Here is a 19,906-nt window from a genome sequence, read left to right as displayed (position 1 = left end):
GAAATCGTGAATTCATTGTGTTGGTCGTCTTTACATTTTGAGCGTGACATTTTCATTTCACTCAGATTACTTGTCCACAGCAGTTGCATGACTCTATGCCGACAGTGTTCGGGCTTTTCAGCAGCGTAGTGCAGCCGTGGAATGTGTGCGCCTCCCTTTATGCTGGCGGCGTTAGGTTAGCCTCTGTTTACGGTGCGGGTACACCGCTACGTTGTAAGACGAGACGATATCTACCGTGAAATCTTAGCGCGCTGCAGACTATCGACATGTTCTACCTGTCGGACCGAAGTTCATCTCCTCCGGGATGTCTAATACAAGGTGGCTGAGGGCAGGAAGCACCAAGGTGCGAACAGCTAAAGAGAACTTTCAACTCAAGAAATCTAAAACAGCATGCGAATTATTCCCGAAAGCTTGAAACCACGACTCGTAAAACGAGTTCTAAAAATATTATAAAGAATTTGTGCTTATTCTGCCGCGGTGGTATAATGGTTACGGTGGTCGGTTGCTGACCCGAAGGCCATGTGCTCTATGCTTTCCGTGATAGCCGCGTGGTGATGAACGGGTAGTGGTAGAGGCCCATGTACTGTGCAATGTCAGGGCACTCTAAAGATGGCCACACGTTAAAAATTTCCGAGCCACGGTGTCCTTCAAAATGATATCGTGACTTTGGGACGTAAAACCCCAGGAATTGGGTTTAAAAATCTTTGAAACACTAATTTGGTTAGTACAAAATTTTCTGTGTAGAACAGTAGTAGAATTTTCAGTACATGAAAAATATGGTTCATATTGGGGATTTCCTTATGGAGAGATAAGATATAGTGAAATATGGTAGTTCATATTACCTGATTATCAGAGTTTTCTTTCTGTGGGCAAAGGGTAATTCGATATGTGTACAGCGCGAAATAATTTGTATAGCTGGTGAAAGGTTAGAAAGTTGTCGGTTTTTCTTCATGTTTGTTTGTAAATTTAGCATTGAGGCGATCCTAGTGTCACGTAATTTATTTAGGTACAGACCTACTGGAAGGCCGAGGAGCGCCAGAAGAGCGAGGAACGCCAACAGGCCAAAAATACAGAACAAACGCAAGCTCAGGTCGCGCGTGTGCACCAACGCTGTGGCTTGCCGTTTCTTGCTGCTTCGTCGTCGCTCGCATAGTTCCCTACATTGGCCCCCGGTGAATAGCGTAACCAACCTGGCGACTTAAGGCGTAGTCACTAGAGCGGGGTCGTAATACGGCTTCAGGCGACTCACATGCACAATTTCTCGGCCACGACGGCGTAAGTCGTGAGACTGTGTCAAAGGCTCAATCTCATAATTGACTAGTGACGTACGGGCGAGAATGCGGTAGGGCCCGTGGTATCGTGCCAGTGATTCCGACGAAAGGCCAGGAGTGCTCGGTGGAATCCAGAGCCAAACGAGAGCACCAGTCGTGAAAATAGAGAGATGTCGGTCGGTGTCATGCCGTAGCTTCTGGTGGCCTTGGTCCTCGGTTGTCAGTCAACGGGTTAATCGTCTGCAATCTTATGCGTACCTGGCAACATCAGAAACTGCAGTGTACTCAGAGGAGTCGGGCGTGTATGGGAGGATAGTGTCCAGCGTGCACGATGTTTCGCGTCTGTACAGCAGTAAAAAAAGGGCAGAACTCTGTTGTCGCGTGCGTAGCGGTGTTATATGCATACGTGACGAGTGGAAGGGCAGTGTCCCAAATGGTCTGGTCTGAAGCTGTGTACATCGTCAACATATCACTGAGATTGCGATTAAATCGTTCTGTGAGGCCATTCGTCGGCGGCTGATATGCTGCCGTCATGCGATTAACCATGTTGCACTGAGAAAGCAATGCTTGAATGGCGTCAGACAACAAAACACGCCCCCGGTCGCTCAAAAGTTCGCGGGGAGCACCATGGCGAAGAACAAAGTTGCGCAAGATAAAAAACGCAACTTCCCTCTCGGTTGCTGCGGGTAGTGCTGCCGTCACCGCGTAACGCGTGAGGTGGTCCACGCCGACAATTATCCACCTATTTCCAGAAGACGACGTGGGAAGTGGTCCGTATAAGTCGATACCGACGCGGTCAAACGGACGCGCTGGACAAAGCAGAGGCTGAAGTGTACCGGCAGGGCGTTGAGGTGGGACTTTACGTCGCTGGCATGCAGTACAAGCACGTACGTACTTGCGGACAAATGTGTACATGCCGCGCCAGTAGTACCGCTGACGTAAACGGTTGTACGTTTTGAGAGCGCCAGCGTGAGCGCTTTGCGGGTCGTTGTGGAAAGCAGTACAGATTTCCGAGCGCATGTGGTTGGGTATCACTAACAGCCACCTCCGACCTTCAGACGTGTAATTCCACCGATAGAGGAGGTCGTCTCAAATAGCGCAATGTGTGGCTTGACGGCGGATATTTCTTGAGACCAAATTAGCTAACGGATCAGTCAGAAAGGCGAGGAGTTGGGAAATCCACACATCTTTGCGTTGTTCCAATGTCATGTCTGTGAATTTTATTGTTGTTATGACAGCTGAAGAAGGTGACGAGGAGGTTGGGTCAGCCGGTAGCGGCGGGCGGGATAGCACATCAGTGTCGGAGTGCTTGAGGCCGGACCGGTATACGTCACGAATGTCGTATTTCTGTAGGCGAAGCACCCAACGACCAAGGCGCCCCGACGGGTCTTTGAGCGATGATAGCCAGCATAGAGCGTGGTGGTCCGTGACGACTTCAAAAGGGCGGCCATAAACGTATTGGCGGAACTTCGTCAAAGCCCAGACAATTCGAGGCACTCTTTTGCCGTGACGGAATAATTACACTCGGCTTTTTTGGGGGTTCGACTCGCGTAAGCTACCACGTATTCTTGGTATCCTGGTTTTCGTTGAGCCAATACAGCACCAAGACCGACTCCACTGGCGTCGGTGTGGACCTCCGTCAAAATGACGTAGTATTCGAGGTGATAATAATAACCGCCGAAACGCGGTGAAGTAGTCGTCGCACTCTTTTGACCAAGCAGAAATGCCTTTGGAAGTTTTCAACAGGTTGGTAAGAGGTGCGATTATGGAAGAGAAGTTGCGCACAAATCGACGAAAGTATGAGCACAGGCCGATGAACCTTCGAAGCGTCTTGATGGAATTAGGCTTCGGATAGTCGGTCACGGCTCGGAGTTTCGTCGGATCCGGGAGAACACCCTCTTTGCAGACGACGTGACCTAGTATAGTGAGCTGACGTGCGGCAAAATGGCACTTCTTGATGTTAAGTTGAAAGCCAGCAGAGTGAGACACGTGAGAATAGCACGAAGACGAGCAAGGTGAGTCGAAAAGTCCCGAGAAAAAACGACGATGTCGTCTAGGTGGAAGAGGTACGTGTTCCACTTGTAGCTGCGAAGGATGATGCCCATAATCCGTTCTAAGGTAGCTGGGGCATTGCAGAGTCGAAACGGAATGACGTTTAACTTATACAGCCCATCAGGTGTTACAAATGCAGTCTTCGATTGGTCAGGATTAGCCATTGGCACTTGCCAATATCCTGAGCGTAAATCTAAAGAGCAGAAATATTCTGCTCCTTGCAAGCAATCGAAAGCATCGTCGATGCGTGGCAACGGGTACACATCCTTCCGAGTTATTTTGTTGAGCAGGTGGTAGTCGACACAGAATTGGGTAGACCCATCTTTTTTGCACAGAAGTACAACAGAAGACGACCAAGGGATCTGCGATGGCTGGATGACAGCACGCTTGAGCATATTGTCGACTTGTTCGTTGATAATACGGCGCTCTTCCGCTGAAACTCGATATGGTCGTTGGCGTAAGGGAGCATGAGTACCGGTGTCAATGTGGTGCGTGATGTTAGCTGTGCGACCCAAAGATGGTTGAGCGCAATCGAAGGCAGAACGGAACTCTCGAAGAAGGGACAAGAGTTCCCTTCTTTGTGTCGGCGATAGCTCAGCGGCAACAGAGGGCTGAAATGAGTCTGGCGCGGGCAGTGTGGCCACAGGTGGCGTCATAGCGTTGAGCAGGAGGTGAGGTGGGTGTTCGGCGAACTCCAGAGGGCGCAAGAGGTCAACGTCTTGTATGTTACCCGAACATTCTCTGCGAAGTAAGGTAACTGGCGACGATAGTGAGTTCGCGACGACCATGGCGGTAGCAACGGATTCCACGGTGAGTACGGCAAAGGGCAAGTGTAGGCTACGGCGGCGGGTAAATACGTCAGACGAAGTGAACAAAACAGTTCCGGCCGGAGCGGCCGTACAGGTCAGGGCTACAAGGGTGGATGTTCTCGGTGTTATTTTCGTGTCTCCAACAACGTCAAGTTTGTAAGCTTCAGCAAGAGAATCCACCAAACAAGAGTTTGGCAGCGGTGTATGGGAAACTTCTGCACGTGAGCAATCTATGATGGCCCGATGACGCGAGAGAAAGTCCCATCCAAGAATGACTTCGTGGGAGCATGATGCCAGCACAAAAAATTCAATGGCATTAAGTTCACCTTGCATAATGACACGTTCAGTGCACACAGCTGTAGGTTCTATGCACTGCGAGTTGGCCGTGCGGGGCATCAGGCCCGAAAGAGGCGTCGTCACCTTTTTCAACTTGCGGCATAAGGTCTCACAGATTATGGAAACGGCGGCCCCTGTGTCGATAAGCGCTTGTGCGGCGATCCCCTCAACGTTGACGTCAATAACGTTTTGAGGCGAGAAAGATGGAGGCCTTAAGCAGTTCGAATTGTATGCAGCTGTTGCCTCCGGAGCTGCAGCGATCAGTTTTCCTCTTCCGTAGCAGGTCGGCGACGCATAGGTGACAGGAAGCGTCATCGGGGTGATGGTGACCGATGGTTTGCGTAGAGTCGACGACTGTTCGAAGACACTGCTAACTACTGTCTTCTATGAAAATTTCTGCAGATCATATGGCTAGTGTCCGTTCCAGTGAAAGACTGGTGGTCAAAGGTTGGAAAAGTGAAAAAAAACATATAAACCATGGTGTGGCACTTATCACGAAGGTAGTTCATTCTTTTAAGGTGAAGCTTCATTAAAAAGTTGGGTTTTTCTCTTCAGTTCTGTTTGAAGTTTGCACAGTGAAAGCTAGTTAATATCTTTGATGTCACTTCCACCTTAAAAGAAACAGAGTTGATACCCTAATGTTGTTAATGAAATAAAATCAATTCATTTTTTCTTTGTAAACAGAGTTGATACCCTAATATTGTGACTGAAATAGAATCAATTACTTTTTTTCATTGAGAAAAACTTTACAATTCATATCAACAGAAGCTTTTACTTTAAAAAAGGTATGCCTTTTTTGTACACTCTCAAGGTTATATGCTTTGGTCTAAACTAGCTTATAAATAGTAAAATGGTTAACATAATTGGTGGAAATATTGCTGACTTTCGTATACTAAATTGGAAAGCTCTTGTTCTTTTCAGAGAGACCTATGTATTACAGGACAAGTAATTGGCTCAGATGATTAGTGTCAAGATGTTTTTGAAGCCCATATACAATTACTTTTATGTTTTTTGGCATATATTTATTTTCCACACTCGTTATAAACATACTGTTCTTTTAGTTCTGTTAGTGTTATACCTGGGATATAATTATGATTAGCAGGGCAGCAGAGGGCAGAAAATAACTTTAAAAAGTGTCGTTTTAAACACTCTCATGAACTAAACTCAAATACAGTACGGTGAATCTCATGATTTGTGGAGATCAATTTCATGTGAAATATTCAATGGCAAGCTGTCTCAGCTGCATTTTTTACTCTTTCTGTCAATTGTTACTAAATTGATATATATTTTCGTATAAACTTACGAGCTGTCAGCATATAAAAGACTTACCAGATATTTCAATTGCACTGAAGCTTCAGGAGTAGCTGATGGTACAATGTTATGCCTGCACTCACATCTGTGCTTTGAAGAGCACAGACTTCGAGTTTATTAAAATCAGGTGCATGCCACGGTGCCATGAAGCACATATCATAAACTCTGCCAGGTGAAACAGCGCCTCATTGTAGCTTGTTGAGTCATATATGAGTACATATTTATTGTTTATTATATTGTTTTAAACAAGGATAACCAACGTTGCAAACAAACTCGATATTACTTCAATACGATATCTGATTAGTCTTTTCTGGGGCATTTAGAATCACTAGTGTGGCAATGCACACCACCAGGAATGACAAGGTTCAAATGCTGCCGCAACTGATATTTTATTTCAATCTTTTCACTTGTTGTTAACCTGCTATTATTGGCAGCAGATATACTGTTGTACTGTCTCCTTAATGCTTACTCAGAGATTTCCAAAGTGAATTCTTGCTATTCCTCGGTTGACATAGGCAGTGAATATCATGTGGGTCATACCCAGATCCCACAGACAGTCGTGTGTAGGCATTCACACACGTGACTGATGAGAAAGGTTCGACATTGTGTTAGACAAGCATGTCACATTATTCATGTAACGGGGTCATGACACAGCAGTTATGTCACACTCACTATTTATTCTCTTCAGGTGCTGCTTCTATTGTTATCAGGCCAGGTGTCGCCTCTCATGCAAGCAACACAATGACTGTTCATGCCACAAGCACCTTGGTGACCTGAAGTTGAAAGAATTTGTGTCACCGCGTCACCAGCAAATTATAAAGTGCAATCAGATTCGTTGAATCCTCCATTGCCAATTCTGGACGGTTCAGCATTCAGTCCAGCAAGATGGAACAGCGACAGGTGATGAAGCAGCTCATAAGCACACCCATAACTTCGTTGCATGAGGCTATAGCACTACAGTCAAGATTTCATACTCAATGTTATTGTTCTTCCACGTTAGTGAGTGTGAAACAAACCTGTACTATGTAGAGGATGTTTACTATGTCGTCATTATTCGGTTTGAAATGTGTTTTCGACATCGTACATTCAAAACATCACCTTCAAAAAGTGACCTTCAAGACGCACAGTTGTATTTCTGCGTTGAATTTTACACTGGCAACCTCTAGCCATAGTCAGTGCAAACATTTAGTGCTGGCCACCTTGCAAGAGTATTGTAAACCTCGCTGGAACCTTGTTACTGTGTTTTACAGCATACCAAATTAGTCAGCTACAGCAAAAAAAGTCAGAAGAGCACCCACTAGGGCACCTGAATTTTCGTTCGTAATTTTACAGTACTTCCGTGCGATGAGGGGCGGTACCATGAAGGAGTTTGTATGAAGAGTCAGCAACTAAATCTTGATTTAGAAAGCGCATGCTCAGGCCACTTGTACACTAATAAGATCAGATTCATCATTGCCAACTTCTATAACAATTAAGAAGTTTATTCCGTGATCAGTAGCAGCTTTCCTGTTGAAAAGCAAGGCCTACTGCTGGAAGTTCATAACTTCATTTTCAAATATGATTGTGGCTTTCGTAAGTCTTTTCATGTGAAACTAAACTTGTTGGACTTTTTGACTGTTTACATTTGTTTCTGGACATAGGCTCTCAGGTTGACGCATAGTTTTCATATTTTCTACACCTACTGATAGGGTTTCTCGCTACATATCTTACTAATACAGCAAAACATTCTTCTGAGTTTACTCACTTGGGTTAAAGACTTTCTTTTCAGCAGACCTCCATTTACACTTGGTAATAATAATAACTTTAGTTCACCTTATGTGACATCTGCTGTATTATAAAGCAGTGTGCTCTGTGGAGGCCTGTAGCGAAAGGGGTGCCACAGGAGTTTGTCTCGCCCTCCCCCCGATTCGCATGTTGCGGGTTGTCCTACTGAGCTTGAGTAATGAAGAAAGTAATTTTTCGTGGCCATCAACATGTGCTCCCCCTTTCCGAAAAATATTCGTGGCTATGGGGTTGTCTCTTTATGAGCTCGTTATTTCTTCTTACACGTTCTTAGTTGTTTGTTTTTATCTCGCATTGTCTGCATGTGTATGAAATACAGTGTTTCAAGAAATTTGTCCAATATTCTTTACATATTACGTGCTAGTTGAGGCATTGCCTTTCCTGTGGCAAAAAGAATCGTAAGATAGGCACACAAAATTGTTGGGGCAGTTATTATTGCAATTAAGAGAGTTACCTTTTTTACCAGTTGTAGCAGCTGGTCGAGTCAAATGGGCAAATTCAAGTCTTGTCTACAAATTTCTATAGCCACTCTAAAAATTTTGAAAAAGCAGCCATTGATAATCACCGTGGCGTGATTCAATCTGCCTAAGTTAGCTGTCGAAAAGAAAGCCGATGCACCTGACAGCACATCTACCATTCATTTCGACAACGTTCTGAATGACGACAGTGTTTCTCTAGCCATTATCAACCCTCAATTCAGACACTTTGTTTTGTGTCCGCTTCTTGACGTTCACTTATTCTTCTTCCCTAATGCATTAGGAACAGTGTCGCCATAGAGGGCATTGTCGAAGTGTATGGTAAATGCACTCTTTGGCGCGTTGGTTTCGGTTTCGCGAGCTGAATTGAGCGGAATGCATCGCTCTGTTGTGATTACCAGTTGCCGCATTTCCTAAATTTTAAACTGGCTATAGACTATTTGTGGATAGGTGTTCAATTCCCCCATTCGTCACGACTTTCTATTACCACTGGTTAAATAGATTATTGTGTTAAGTTCTATATTTACTAACATAATTATTCATTGTACCTAGCTGAAGGTGCCTTCTGCCGCAGGAAGGCAACGCCACATGTAGCCCGCAAATGCCTCTTTTCTCTAATTTTTAAATATATTGGACACATTTCTTTTTTGGTCTGTTGATGTTATCTCTACTAAGTCATTCCATGCCAAATCATCTAGCGTTTTTCGACCATCAAGAATATGGCTGATAAAACTTCCACATATTTCTCGAAGTGCGAAACTCATCCTCGTCATTTATTTTTGTTGCAAAAAATTTTCCTCCCTAGTTATGAAAGCTGATTTTTTCGCACCAAGTAAGCTAAAAGGTTTCAAGCAACAAGTTCTTGCGAAAGAAGTTTTTGGAATTCACTTAAAAAAGACATTTTTGGCAAGGTATCGAAGTTATCTAACTTTAAAATAATGACTTATATTTGTATTGATTCTTTGAGGGCTTTTCGTACGAGCAATATTGAATAAAGTTCCCACATTTGGGTTTTTTCGGGAACATGATTAGTTCCAAGGACAAATAAAATATGTGCATGTGGCCTGTCAACATGCTACAAATAAAAAATTATTATGCACTTATGTTATAGTATATACTATGAAAAAATTATGAGTGTCACTTTGTTTGGGAAAACCTCTGTTGCCTTGGTGGTCGGACTATGAATGTGCAGAAAATTTCATGTTAAAGTTGTATGGACAAGCTAAATATAGGTAGAATTACTGGAAAGTAATTATTAAAATTCAATAATTTTTTTGAAATGTTTATCGGCACCAGCTTTTCACCTACGTAACTCAACCGACATGACACACTCGCATGGGCAATCTTCAGCAGAATCCCGCTGACCGGGAATACAAAGAGCGGTCTTAGTGCTCTCTATGGTGTAATAGAAATGAGAATAGGGTTACGATCTGCATTCCATTGCCAATGGAGTGGTGCCACAAGGACCGGGTTTAGTGTGGTGACTATCAGGTGAGCCATGCAGCTTTGTAGATATAAAGTCAAACATTCTGCTTTCCTGGGAAGTTCTTCAAATGCAGTGGGTGGGTTTAATAAACATGATAAAAATATTTAGTCAAATTCAGTACATTTGTCTTATAGCATGCCAGTAGCATTGATACAGTACACTGATAAACGCTATTGTAAACAACCGTTTCTTATTAGGGGCGAAGCTCCAGTTTAGAAAAAGTTTATTCTTTCATGGGACGCAACAAACCTAAGAGACAAGCTCCTTATGGCGTGGCTTGTGCGTCCCTCGTAGAACGTAACCACCAGTGGCACATACCCAAAATAGCGGTCCTTACGATTTTGACCTCCAAGGGGGTTCCGGTGAGAGATTTCTTCCGAGCGTTGTTGAACAATAAAAGATAAAGCTCTATGCACATACTAATGGCTGCTAAGGGGGAATGAGAGACAGGAGCATTCAGCCTTTACGTAATGCGCACGCTGCGATCCCCAATAGCAGCTATTGGCATGTACATTGAGCACAATCTGACAAGAAAAGATTGCTACGTTATACTCGCTGGGTGTAACCTCCTTGGTTTTAGAAAGGTTTAGCGAGCGTAGGGCCGCATAGCCATGAATACAGTGAACTAGTATATACCATGAACTCGAGGTGGTTAAAGGTGGGAAGTAAACCCGAAGCGCAAGCCGTAAGAAAGTATGCATGTGCCACCTCCCGTTTAGTCCTTGAAAGGTCCGCTGGATGGCGGTGCTTCTATATGGAGAATATATGATGAAAAGATGCGAGATGGTGGTACTTGGAGTGTTGAATAGATGGACGAACGGACACACAGACAGATGCATGGATGGACGCATGAACGGACGCAGCCGCGGATGCATGAATGAACGCAGGGATGGACGCACGAACAGACGTATGCACGGACGGTTGGATGGACGCATGGACGGTTACACAGACGTACGCAGGAACGGACGACAGCAAGAACGAATGGACGGACGAATGCTTCGTCCCAATCCCCATCATTCACTCCGTGGATACGCTGCCATTTTTTTCTGGCTTTCACAAGAGCACCCTGCTCCCTGAGATCCAAAGCCTGTCACATGAATACCGAAGCGAAAAAAAACTTTAAATTAGGAACTGGTAGCCAAGGCGATAGTCTCGTTTATGTTGTGCGTAAGGGATAATTGTGTACTCTATACTTTTTAATGGCTTGATTGCTCATCTGGAAGTCTTTACCAGTGGCGTAGCCAGGAAGTCAAGAGGAGCTGCAACCCCCCCCCCCCTCGCAGCGCAGTCCAGGTATATTTATCCTAAAGCCGTGGATTGTCCTTTTACTGTGACTGGTTTGTGACCGCCTAGTTTTTCGATGACTCAGCAGAAGACGCAAGTGTGAGTGACAGACAGACAGACGGATTCTCGGTTACCCAATAAACCCTCTGAAGCTTCACCCAACACATCATCATTCATTCCATAGAAACGCTGTGATTTTCTTAGTTCTGCATGAGAATACCTGCATACACACAAACACACAAGAATGTACATAAAGTGTGAGCGAGGGCGCCTTACCTTTACACATCACCCTCACGCAAAAATGATTTTTTGCTACACTACGGGTCTGCACTCTCTAGTGACACTCATTGTTGCGTGCCTCTGTTGGCAATGAAATGCCAATAATAGCCCCATTCCTATTTCGATTGCTCCGCATCGAGCTTGCTGTGTGTACCTCAGGTGTGTGGAAGAATGTTAAAGATTGCCCTTGCGAGTGCTTCATACCGCTTGAGTTAAGTAGGGGTAAAGCTAGTGAAGATATATAATTTCAAAAAACTACTTCTCGAGTTCAAAAATATAATGTGCTCTAGTAACTTTACCTATATTGCGGTAGTACACGGAGCTTCAAAATGAAATGTCTTGCATATTTTTTGTCCGCCCACTAAGGCAAGCTTTCTAATGCTGAATGCTTTTCTCAAAAAATAAAATTCACAATTTTTAGACTATCTGCTAAACTTCAGTGCTTAACCTAGTTTTTACTTTGTAGCATGTCAAAAAGGTCAGCAGCACATATTTTATTTGTTTCCTTGGAATTTGCCATGTTACCAGTAAAACATTCAAACCTGCAACATTATTCAATATTGCTCGTCGGAAAAGCTCTCGAAGAATCGATATATATAAGTAAGTCATTATGTTATGTTAGGTCACTTTATTACCTTGCTGTAAATGCCATTTTTTGAAGGCATTCCAAAACAAATGTTGAAAGAAACTGCTGTTCGACGACTTTTAGTTCAGTCAGTGCCATACAACAGACTCTCACAACTAGGGAGCAAAACTTTCGGCAACGAAATTAAATGACTAGGACAAGTTTCAAACTTTCAGAAACGTGAAAGTTTTCCCTGCCATATTCGTGATGGTCAAAAAAAAGCTAGGTGATTTTGCACGGCATAACCCTAATCGTTGTACTCTCTAATGCATTGAATTACTTCTTTGCTCCTTTTGCCTCAACTAATATTGTTAGCGAATATTTTGGTGTGTTTATGAAGTTGTTTGTGCTTTCAGCCATTTAGTTCTGTTTGATATGTTTTGTTAGGTGTGATAATTTATTTTCGTGCTGCAAGCCAGTGCCTCTAACAAGGCCTATTAGGAGTCCTGAATTGAATTAATGGTGCTCGCACTGATTTTTTGCTCTGTACTCGCCTGGTGTGGTTGTGTTGACAAAATGCTTTTCCTCTTTTTTCAGAAAAGAAGTCTGCACAATACTATTACAACAGAAAAACAACACAGGTGCTTTGGGTATCTGAAAGTTATGAAATTTTTTCTTCCTATTTCAAATTACAAATACAAAGCGGCCAAAATAAAATAAACTTTCTGACAATTTCGGTTTACACAATTTGTAGCCTATCTGTGCTGTATTTTGTTTCAAGATCATGGGAAAATAAAACTCAATTTCAGTGAATAGGAAAATTGTCTTTGTTGGTTATTGAACATTTGAATTCACTTCGTAATTTTTTTTAGCATGGGCAGAAGCAGTCAAAAATTCCCAAATGATGCTGTCACAGGATTAGTTGGAATAGTGGCCTGGAAAATTTTCAATGACTTTGTACTTGCAGAAGAATGATCTGCTGATTACGTATGCCTCATGTTGAATCTAATCGAAACACGTTTGTTATTTACGGACATGTAGCATTAGTATTATGAATATTGTGCGAGCAATGGCCCTACGGAGCAGGTGATGTTCCGTAGCAGCCATCACTTCATTTCTTCATTGCTGAGATCTCCGTGAAAGTTTAACGGGCTGTCTGTCCCATGTGTTTTACGTGATCTCTTGTGTACATTTTTTTTACGGAAGTGGTTGGCAGCATTTTACCAACGCCTTTTTACGTAATGAAGAAGAATATTTTTTTTCAGTGTATGAGCAAGAAATAAAGCTGAATAAGGGCTTTTGTGGCATCTTTAAACTTATATAGGCCTATTTTGGGCTGCTGTGCTTGAATACCTATTTCTGCTAATAAATGTTTGTTGTTTAGGTCACTGTCAATATGAACACTATTCAGCTTTCAATTTTGTTTTTGAGCACAATTTAAGACCACGTGAAAAATGACCTTTCGGATCTCAATGAGATTAAACTTAGTCTTGTGGTTATGCGCCTTCTCGAAAACATTCGCTAGCAGTAGTCAAACGGGACGGGGAGGCGTCACTGACATGGCGACAGCGGTTAGACGTAAAGAGGGAAAAGCGGTTGAGAAAACATGAAAGACGCTGTTTTTGCAATCCTAAATAGAACTGTGTTACAGTTTCTGCAGTGAGATGGATAAAATAACGTTAATATAGAGAGAGGAGTGGAAAAGAGGAAGAGAGTAGCTCCAATGTCTGAAGACGCATGGGAGGCTTCTGCGAAAATGCTAATTAGAAGTGCATGACAATAAACTCACTTTAGTGTTGAAATATAGGCAACAAACTCCCCCTCACACGAATCAGGCATTTGAGTCTGTGAAAGTGATTCCCAATCTATATGACCCTGAGAACCTCCTGTAAGTACGTCGTGAATTGCAGCGGGGAAAGCGTGTCTCCCAGCTCTACACCGTTCTTAACTGGCCTTCTGTTGCTCTCCTCACAGATGACTAGGTGGTTATAAGTACCCAGTAGATTTGTTCTATTATGTTTCTGTATGCTTTTGAGCGCCCTGATTCTGTAATACCTGCATGATGGCTGATATCTCGACCAAATGAAATGTTTTAAAATTTTTAAAGCCCATATATAGGGTCTGAATTCATCCCGTGCGTTTTTCTATCACCTGATTGCCTGGGGATTGGAAATGAAAGTTTTAGTTGTAACCTTAGGTGACAAGAGAGCATAGTGAGTCAGATAACGATCTGGTGCTGAGGACATCATAGCTCTAAGAAAACAGAAATTGAGATGAGACAGAGAAACAAGGAGAAATACGGGGAATTAAGGCAGGGCTTAGCCTCAGTAGGCTACCCTGCACTGGGTAAGAGGAGAGGAGAAAAGCAAAATATTGAGGAGAAGAAAAAAGTCGCTGACTAGGCGAATACGCAACGGTTTCGCGCTTCACACGACAAACAATGAAACAGACCAATGTCCTTGAAGAAACTTAACATCGCTTTTGTTGTCTTTCAGAATTGCGCTGGGCAGCGCCATGGTCGCAATACCTTCTCTACAGTGGAATCACTTCAGTCCAGTCGATTTAGAACAGTGTGGAAGTGAAGCCTCTCTTTTGTGTATGCCGAGCTTTAACACAAAGGTGCTCGGTAGCTTTATCGACAGTGCAGTTGTTCCACTCAGCGCTGTCGTTCAACCCAAATTTAAGTGAGTGAGCATTGGTGAAGGCTACGTGGAAAAGTGATATGACGTGAAGGCCGTATAACCGGTTGCCATTAGGGTTAACTTTTTGCATTGCAAGAAGGTAGGAAGATGTGAGAGAGGGAGAGCAAAAAATAGGTAGGCAGATGATATCAAGAAGCTTAGGTGAGAACGTGGTGGTAGCGAATACCGAGAAGAGTTGGTTGGCACAGTAGGAAAGATGTCTTTGCACTGCTGCGGACATACTCAGGACGCTGACGGGTATGATAAAATAATATATTTTCTGTTTTTATGGGCAAAGCTTCTAAACCAATGGGTCTTTACATGTTTGTCGCTCTCGGTACGTGACTTCCTAGTTCTATGACTCACTGAGTGTGTGTGGACGGACGGATGAACAGATAGAAAAACAGACAGACAGACAGCTGGACGTACACACAGACGGATGAACGGACAGATGGGCACACAGACGTATAGATGAATGGACGGACGGGCTAACAGAAAACAGGCAAACAGGCAGAAATTCGAGCTCATGATGGACACAGACAGACAAAGCTACAGACAGGCAGACGAAGGGCCGATGCTGGACAGAGTATATCGATAACGGTTACGGGTTATTGATAAATCTCCCCGAAGCTTCGCACCACTCATCATCATACACTTCGTGTATATATGATGGTATTTATTCATTCTCCTACATTTATAGGTCAACGCTGGTGCAATTATCATATGCAATAGGCTATTTAGTGGATTTTTAGAGGCGAAGCTCCTAAAGCCATGGGTCTGTACAGGCGTGTCTCTTTTGGTACGTGACCTCCTAGTTCTATGACTCACCCAGCAGGTTCTGAAACACGGAAGGACGTACGGACAGACAACTAGACGTACATACGGACGGATGGACAGAGAGACAAACAGACAGACAGACAGACACGTCGGGGCAGTCACACAGATAGATTTGCCAGTTTCAGAAGTGAAGCTCATTAAGCCATGGGTCTGTAAATGCTTTTTTCTCTTGGTACGTCACCGCCTACTCCCATGACTCACTCAGCAGGTACGAACGGACCGACAATCAAATGGACGGACGGTCATACAGACAGACAAATGGACTGACGGACAGATAGACAGACCAACTGAGTGACATATGGTTGGACGGATGGACAGATGGACATACAGAGAGACGGAGGGACCAACAGATGGACAGACAGACAGACGGACAAAGTGACGAACGGATGAACGGGCAGACACACACACAAACACAAAGATGAAAAAAGAACATTTATTTATACATCCGGCGTGTAGGAAGTCCCCAGCCTCACAGGGCGCGGATGGTCCCCATTGTAAAATTACAGCTATAAGAGTCTGCTAATCTATGAGCCTAGACCTCGAGGATGTTGTGCTTCGACTAGGCGACAGTCACTCGGGTGCTTCCGCACCCGTTAGATGCATCGTCGGCTCCTTTTCTCCGTTGCTTCACCAAACAGGCAGCCAAACGAACGCTAAAGAAAGAAGCAGATAGACAGATTACGGATAGACAGATGGACGGACTGACAGATGGACTGACAGACACACAAGAGACACAGAGACAGATACAGAGGCACACAGACGAACAGAGTGACAGACAGACGAACGGACAGATGGATGAACGGATGAAAGGGCGAATATAGCCCAATTTACTTATAAAGCCCTCCAAAGCTTTGGCCCTCTCATCATGATTCACTGCATGAATATGCGATGATTTTTTATTCGTCTTGTAGGATTGCAAATACACGTAATTATCCAGAATTTTTTTACGTATACAGAATATGTGTGATTGTCGATCATTGCCTTGTGAGTATGTTTTTTTTATTTCGCATCAGGGGAACATTTTGTAAGTTCTTCTTCTTCAAAAGTAGGACAATTTTCCCTAGGATAAAATACTTAATAGGGTACTAAATTGGGCAAGTTGCAAAACACTAACCATCGCTAGCACAAAGAGAACATAGTGTTGTTAACTAAGGGATGCACGAAGTTTCTGTGTCGACCATTTCTCGTCGACATTGTGTTTTTATTCCCTCGCGATCAGAAATAAAATACTTACCCTAAAAGGACTAGTTGGCCGAGGTCCAGGAGTTAACGGTGGTGGAGACTGAAAAGAATATAATGCACCGATTTTGAGTCACCTAAACATCTGCGCATTTACTCTATTATATGCTTTTTAGCAGCAGTATTCACACAGTCAAAGTAAGTATTGTTTACACGCCATACTTCACAAAACACACATTAGTGCACCTGAAATTAGGTAAAAAGTTTGAGGGCTATTTTTTGCTAGACACAATATCATTTTAATACCTTACAGACAACACTGCAACGTTAAGAATAGGAAAGGTTATCGCCAGTATATTCAATATAAAGATCAAGACAGACAACTGCAAGTGGGAAAAGAGCTAAACCGAAACGACCAAATATATAAGGCCGTAATTGCGTGGAAACTTGACGTTGCATAACTGCGCATTATTCAAGAATTCATAATGCAGATATATCATCACTGAACAATTAGTTAGGATCGCTAGAACGGTATTAGTGAATTTATAGGTCGAAATTTCAAAAGTACGATGCGCCTTCTGAAGTAGAGCCCATTATATTTTAGCATTTTTACACATGCAGTGCGCAATTCGTTATATAGTGTACCGCAAACTCTAGCATGTCATTATAAGCAAGGGTTTTCACAAACTTGAATGGTGGTAAGTGGTGTTAACATCTATTCATTCGTAACTCTCGGTGGTGTCCTTCATGTCTTCAGGTTTTGCGGTGCCTTACAACAGAGAAGTGTTGTGTATTGACGACTTCAGCACAGTTAACACACAAGAACAAGTACTCGATATATTAACGTAGCTATACGGCTACGTCCACCTGCATCTGAGGTCAAGAATTTCTACTGGTGAACCAACAGGCTTGCATGAGCACCGCGAATCACGGATTTAGGGGGGGGGGGGGGTACACATTTCTGGTAAGTAGAAAAAACGTTTTGCTAATTCCAATAAAGTCTTAGAACGCAATTGGTATTTCGTTGTTTACCACGCCCATGTGACAAGGTTGTAATTCAGAAACATATGTTGCTTGCGTAAACTTTATTCGAGGTCTAAATTTTCATGTCAGTTATCAAATAGAAAGTAAGAAGAGAGAAGGCGGGCTCACATGGTGCCAGTGCCCTCATGAAACTCTTCTGCAGGACGCAATTTCTCAGCCCCTTGTCGAGAGCATTCTCGCACATATTCTTAAAAAAGTGAACGTACCACGTGTGCTTAAGAAGTTAATGCTTATGACCCTGCAAATAGTACCATGCGACTACGAAGCCCGCAAGACAGCTCGGCACTTTCAGTGCTGCTATTTCAGAAAGCGTCATTATGTTGCACCAACCTCAGAAGAGGTTATGGTGAACTAGAGATTAATTTAGTAAAGACGATAGTTTTTCTTGGGGACCTTCAACGCAATAATTTTGGTCTGTTGGTCAGTACATTTGTCGGTTTGTCTGCCTTTAACGGTACCCTAAATGGCACAAATGTGACCAAATGATACTCCAAATGACCCACCCTAATCGCAGCGCCTACCAATATTGCTCAAGATTCAAAAAGCAATTATTGCGCATATCTGAGGCATCATAACAACACGTCAATATACTGCATGTGTGTCTTTTTATTAGAAAAGGCATAGATAAGTAATTCTAAGGACCGTAGCGTTTATGACGCTGCGCTGATCATGCAACGCTTGCACAAAAAATGGAAGCATGTCCACGGAGTGAATGACGGATAGTGGGGCTAAGAATCCGTCCGTCCATTCATTCTTGCTTCCGTCCATCCTTGTGTGCGTCTATGTGGCCACCCGTGCGTCCATGCGCCTCTCCGTGCGTGCGTGTGTTCGTGCGTCCGCAGGTTCAACTGTGCGTCTGTCCCTGCTTTCGTCGATGCATCCGCTCCTGCGTCCGTCCACGCGTCCGTCTCTCCATGCAGCCATCCATGCGTCCGTCTATGCATCTGTCTGTGTGCCCATTCGTCTGCCTATTCTACACTCCAAGTATCACTATCTCGCATCTTTTCATCATATATTCCTGATATAGAAGCACCGCCATTCAGCGGACATTCCAAGAAATGAACAAGAGGAGGCACACGCACACTTTCTTACGGCTTGCGCTTCGTGTCTACTTCCCACCTTTAACCACCTCGAATTCGTGGTATATACTAGTTCACTGTATTCATGACACTGCGGCCCAACGCTCGCTAAACCTTTCTAAAACCTAGGAGGTCACGCCCAGCGAAAATAACGTAGCAACCCTTTCTTGTCTTCTGTGCGTTGTTGAACAGTAAAAAATTCGCAGCGTGCGCGTTAACTAAAAGCTGAATTCTCCTGTCCCTCATTCCTCCTTAGCAGCCATTGGCATGTACATTGAGCACTATCTTTTATTGCTCAACAGCGCACAGAAGAAATCTCTAACCGGAACCACCTTGGAGGTCAAAATGTTATACTTGTTACACACTACTGCAACGGCTAAGAGGGACTAACGGGTGCCGCTATAAGGAGCTTCGCCCCTAAGTGACAAGTGTTTCCAACGCTTTGCTAGGACGACACAGTGGTGGCCCCTACCTGTCGCCTTGCGTTCTACACCTTACGACCTCAGAAACAGGCGCGCACGCCATCCGCTTCGTTGTCCAGGATAACTGCCAGATAGCACTCATGTCTCACATGTGACGTGACCGGATGCGCTCTTTCACCTCTGCTCTAAGCTCGATGCACTCTAATGCAGCTGTTCCAGAATACCATTCACCAATTTTCTTGCACAGAGCATCAAATAAACGTTTTGTTCACTCTCTCAAGACGCGAACTATCGTTTTTTGACGATATTTTCCGTGCAACATGCAGATACGAGGCAATTTTTGTCTTCGGCTTCACTCTCGGAGACAAAACCAGGTCGGATAAATGACGAGCTTCCGCTGTTGATGAATGGAAGAGCTACACAACCATTTTACTGTGAGAAAGCCCAACAATGTAGCTTTGCCTGCAACACGCATGTTCATAAAACCGAAACACTGCATTGTTCGGTAGTGCAGACTCTCATTTCTATGACAAGGTCCCCACGAGTTTTTCAAAGGAAAAACGCAGAAGACGCTGTTACACGCGCAGTTTCCTCTTGTCTAAATTTTATACTTGGATGGGCATTGCATGCCAATTATTGTGCGACTTGACCCGTCAATCCATCAAAATTAGGTTACTTCGTCAGGACCACCGCAAGGGACACAAGTACCGTCATCGTGGTTGTTGTTCTATTGGGTATCCCCTGATCAACTTGAAAAATGTAGTCCATTGTATGCCACATGCGGCGGTGCCACGGATTTTTTTTCGTGTGGTGGGCTTGGTTCGCGGTGTCTCGCAGTTGTGTCACTAATGATTCGAAGAGCTGACCATGAATATTTACTTATTTTCATTGGTATAATGTTCGGCGAAATGAGGACTTCTGATAAAAGGAACTAGTTATCGTGGTACAATATTGCATGGAATGAACATCGTCGCCAGTCAACGGTGATTGGACACTGGTTATCTTTTGTATCA

At 43.7% G+C, this 19,906-nt stretch overlaps 1 protein-coding gene across 1 annotated transcript in view; it reads right to left on the bottom strand.

Annotated features, from left to right (window-relative positions):
* LOC142765977 (uncharacterized) overlaps positions 1 to 19,906 on the bottom strand; it is a 91,887-nt gene that overhangs the window by 30,640 nt on the left and 41,341 nt on the right. Inside the window, exon 5 of the mRNA XM_075867785.1 lies at positions 16,404 to 16,451. Coding sequence (XP_075723900.1) covers positions 16,404 to 16,451 — 48 coding nt within the window. The remainder of the gene's footprint in view (positions 1 to 16,403; positions 16,452 to 19,906) is intronic.

The sequence above is a fragment of the Rhipicephalus microplus genome, chromosome 6 (genome assembly GCF_043290135.1).
Source record: "Rhipicephalus microplus isolate Deutch F79 chromosome 6, USDA_Rmic, whole genome shotgun sequence".
Taxonomy (NCBI): Eukaryota; Metazoa; Arthropoda; class Arachnida; order Ixodida; family Ixodidae; genus Rhipicephalus; species Rhipicephalus microplus.
This window is presented reverse-complemented; position numbering and strand designations above follow the sequence as displayed.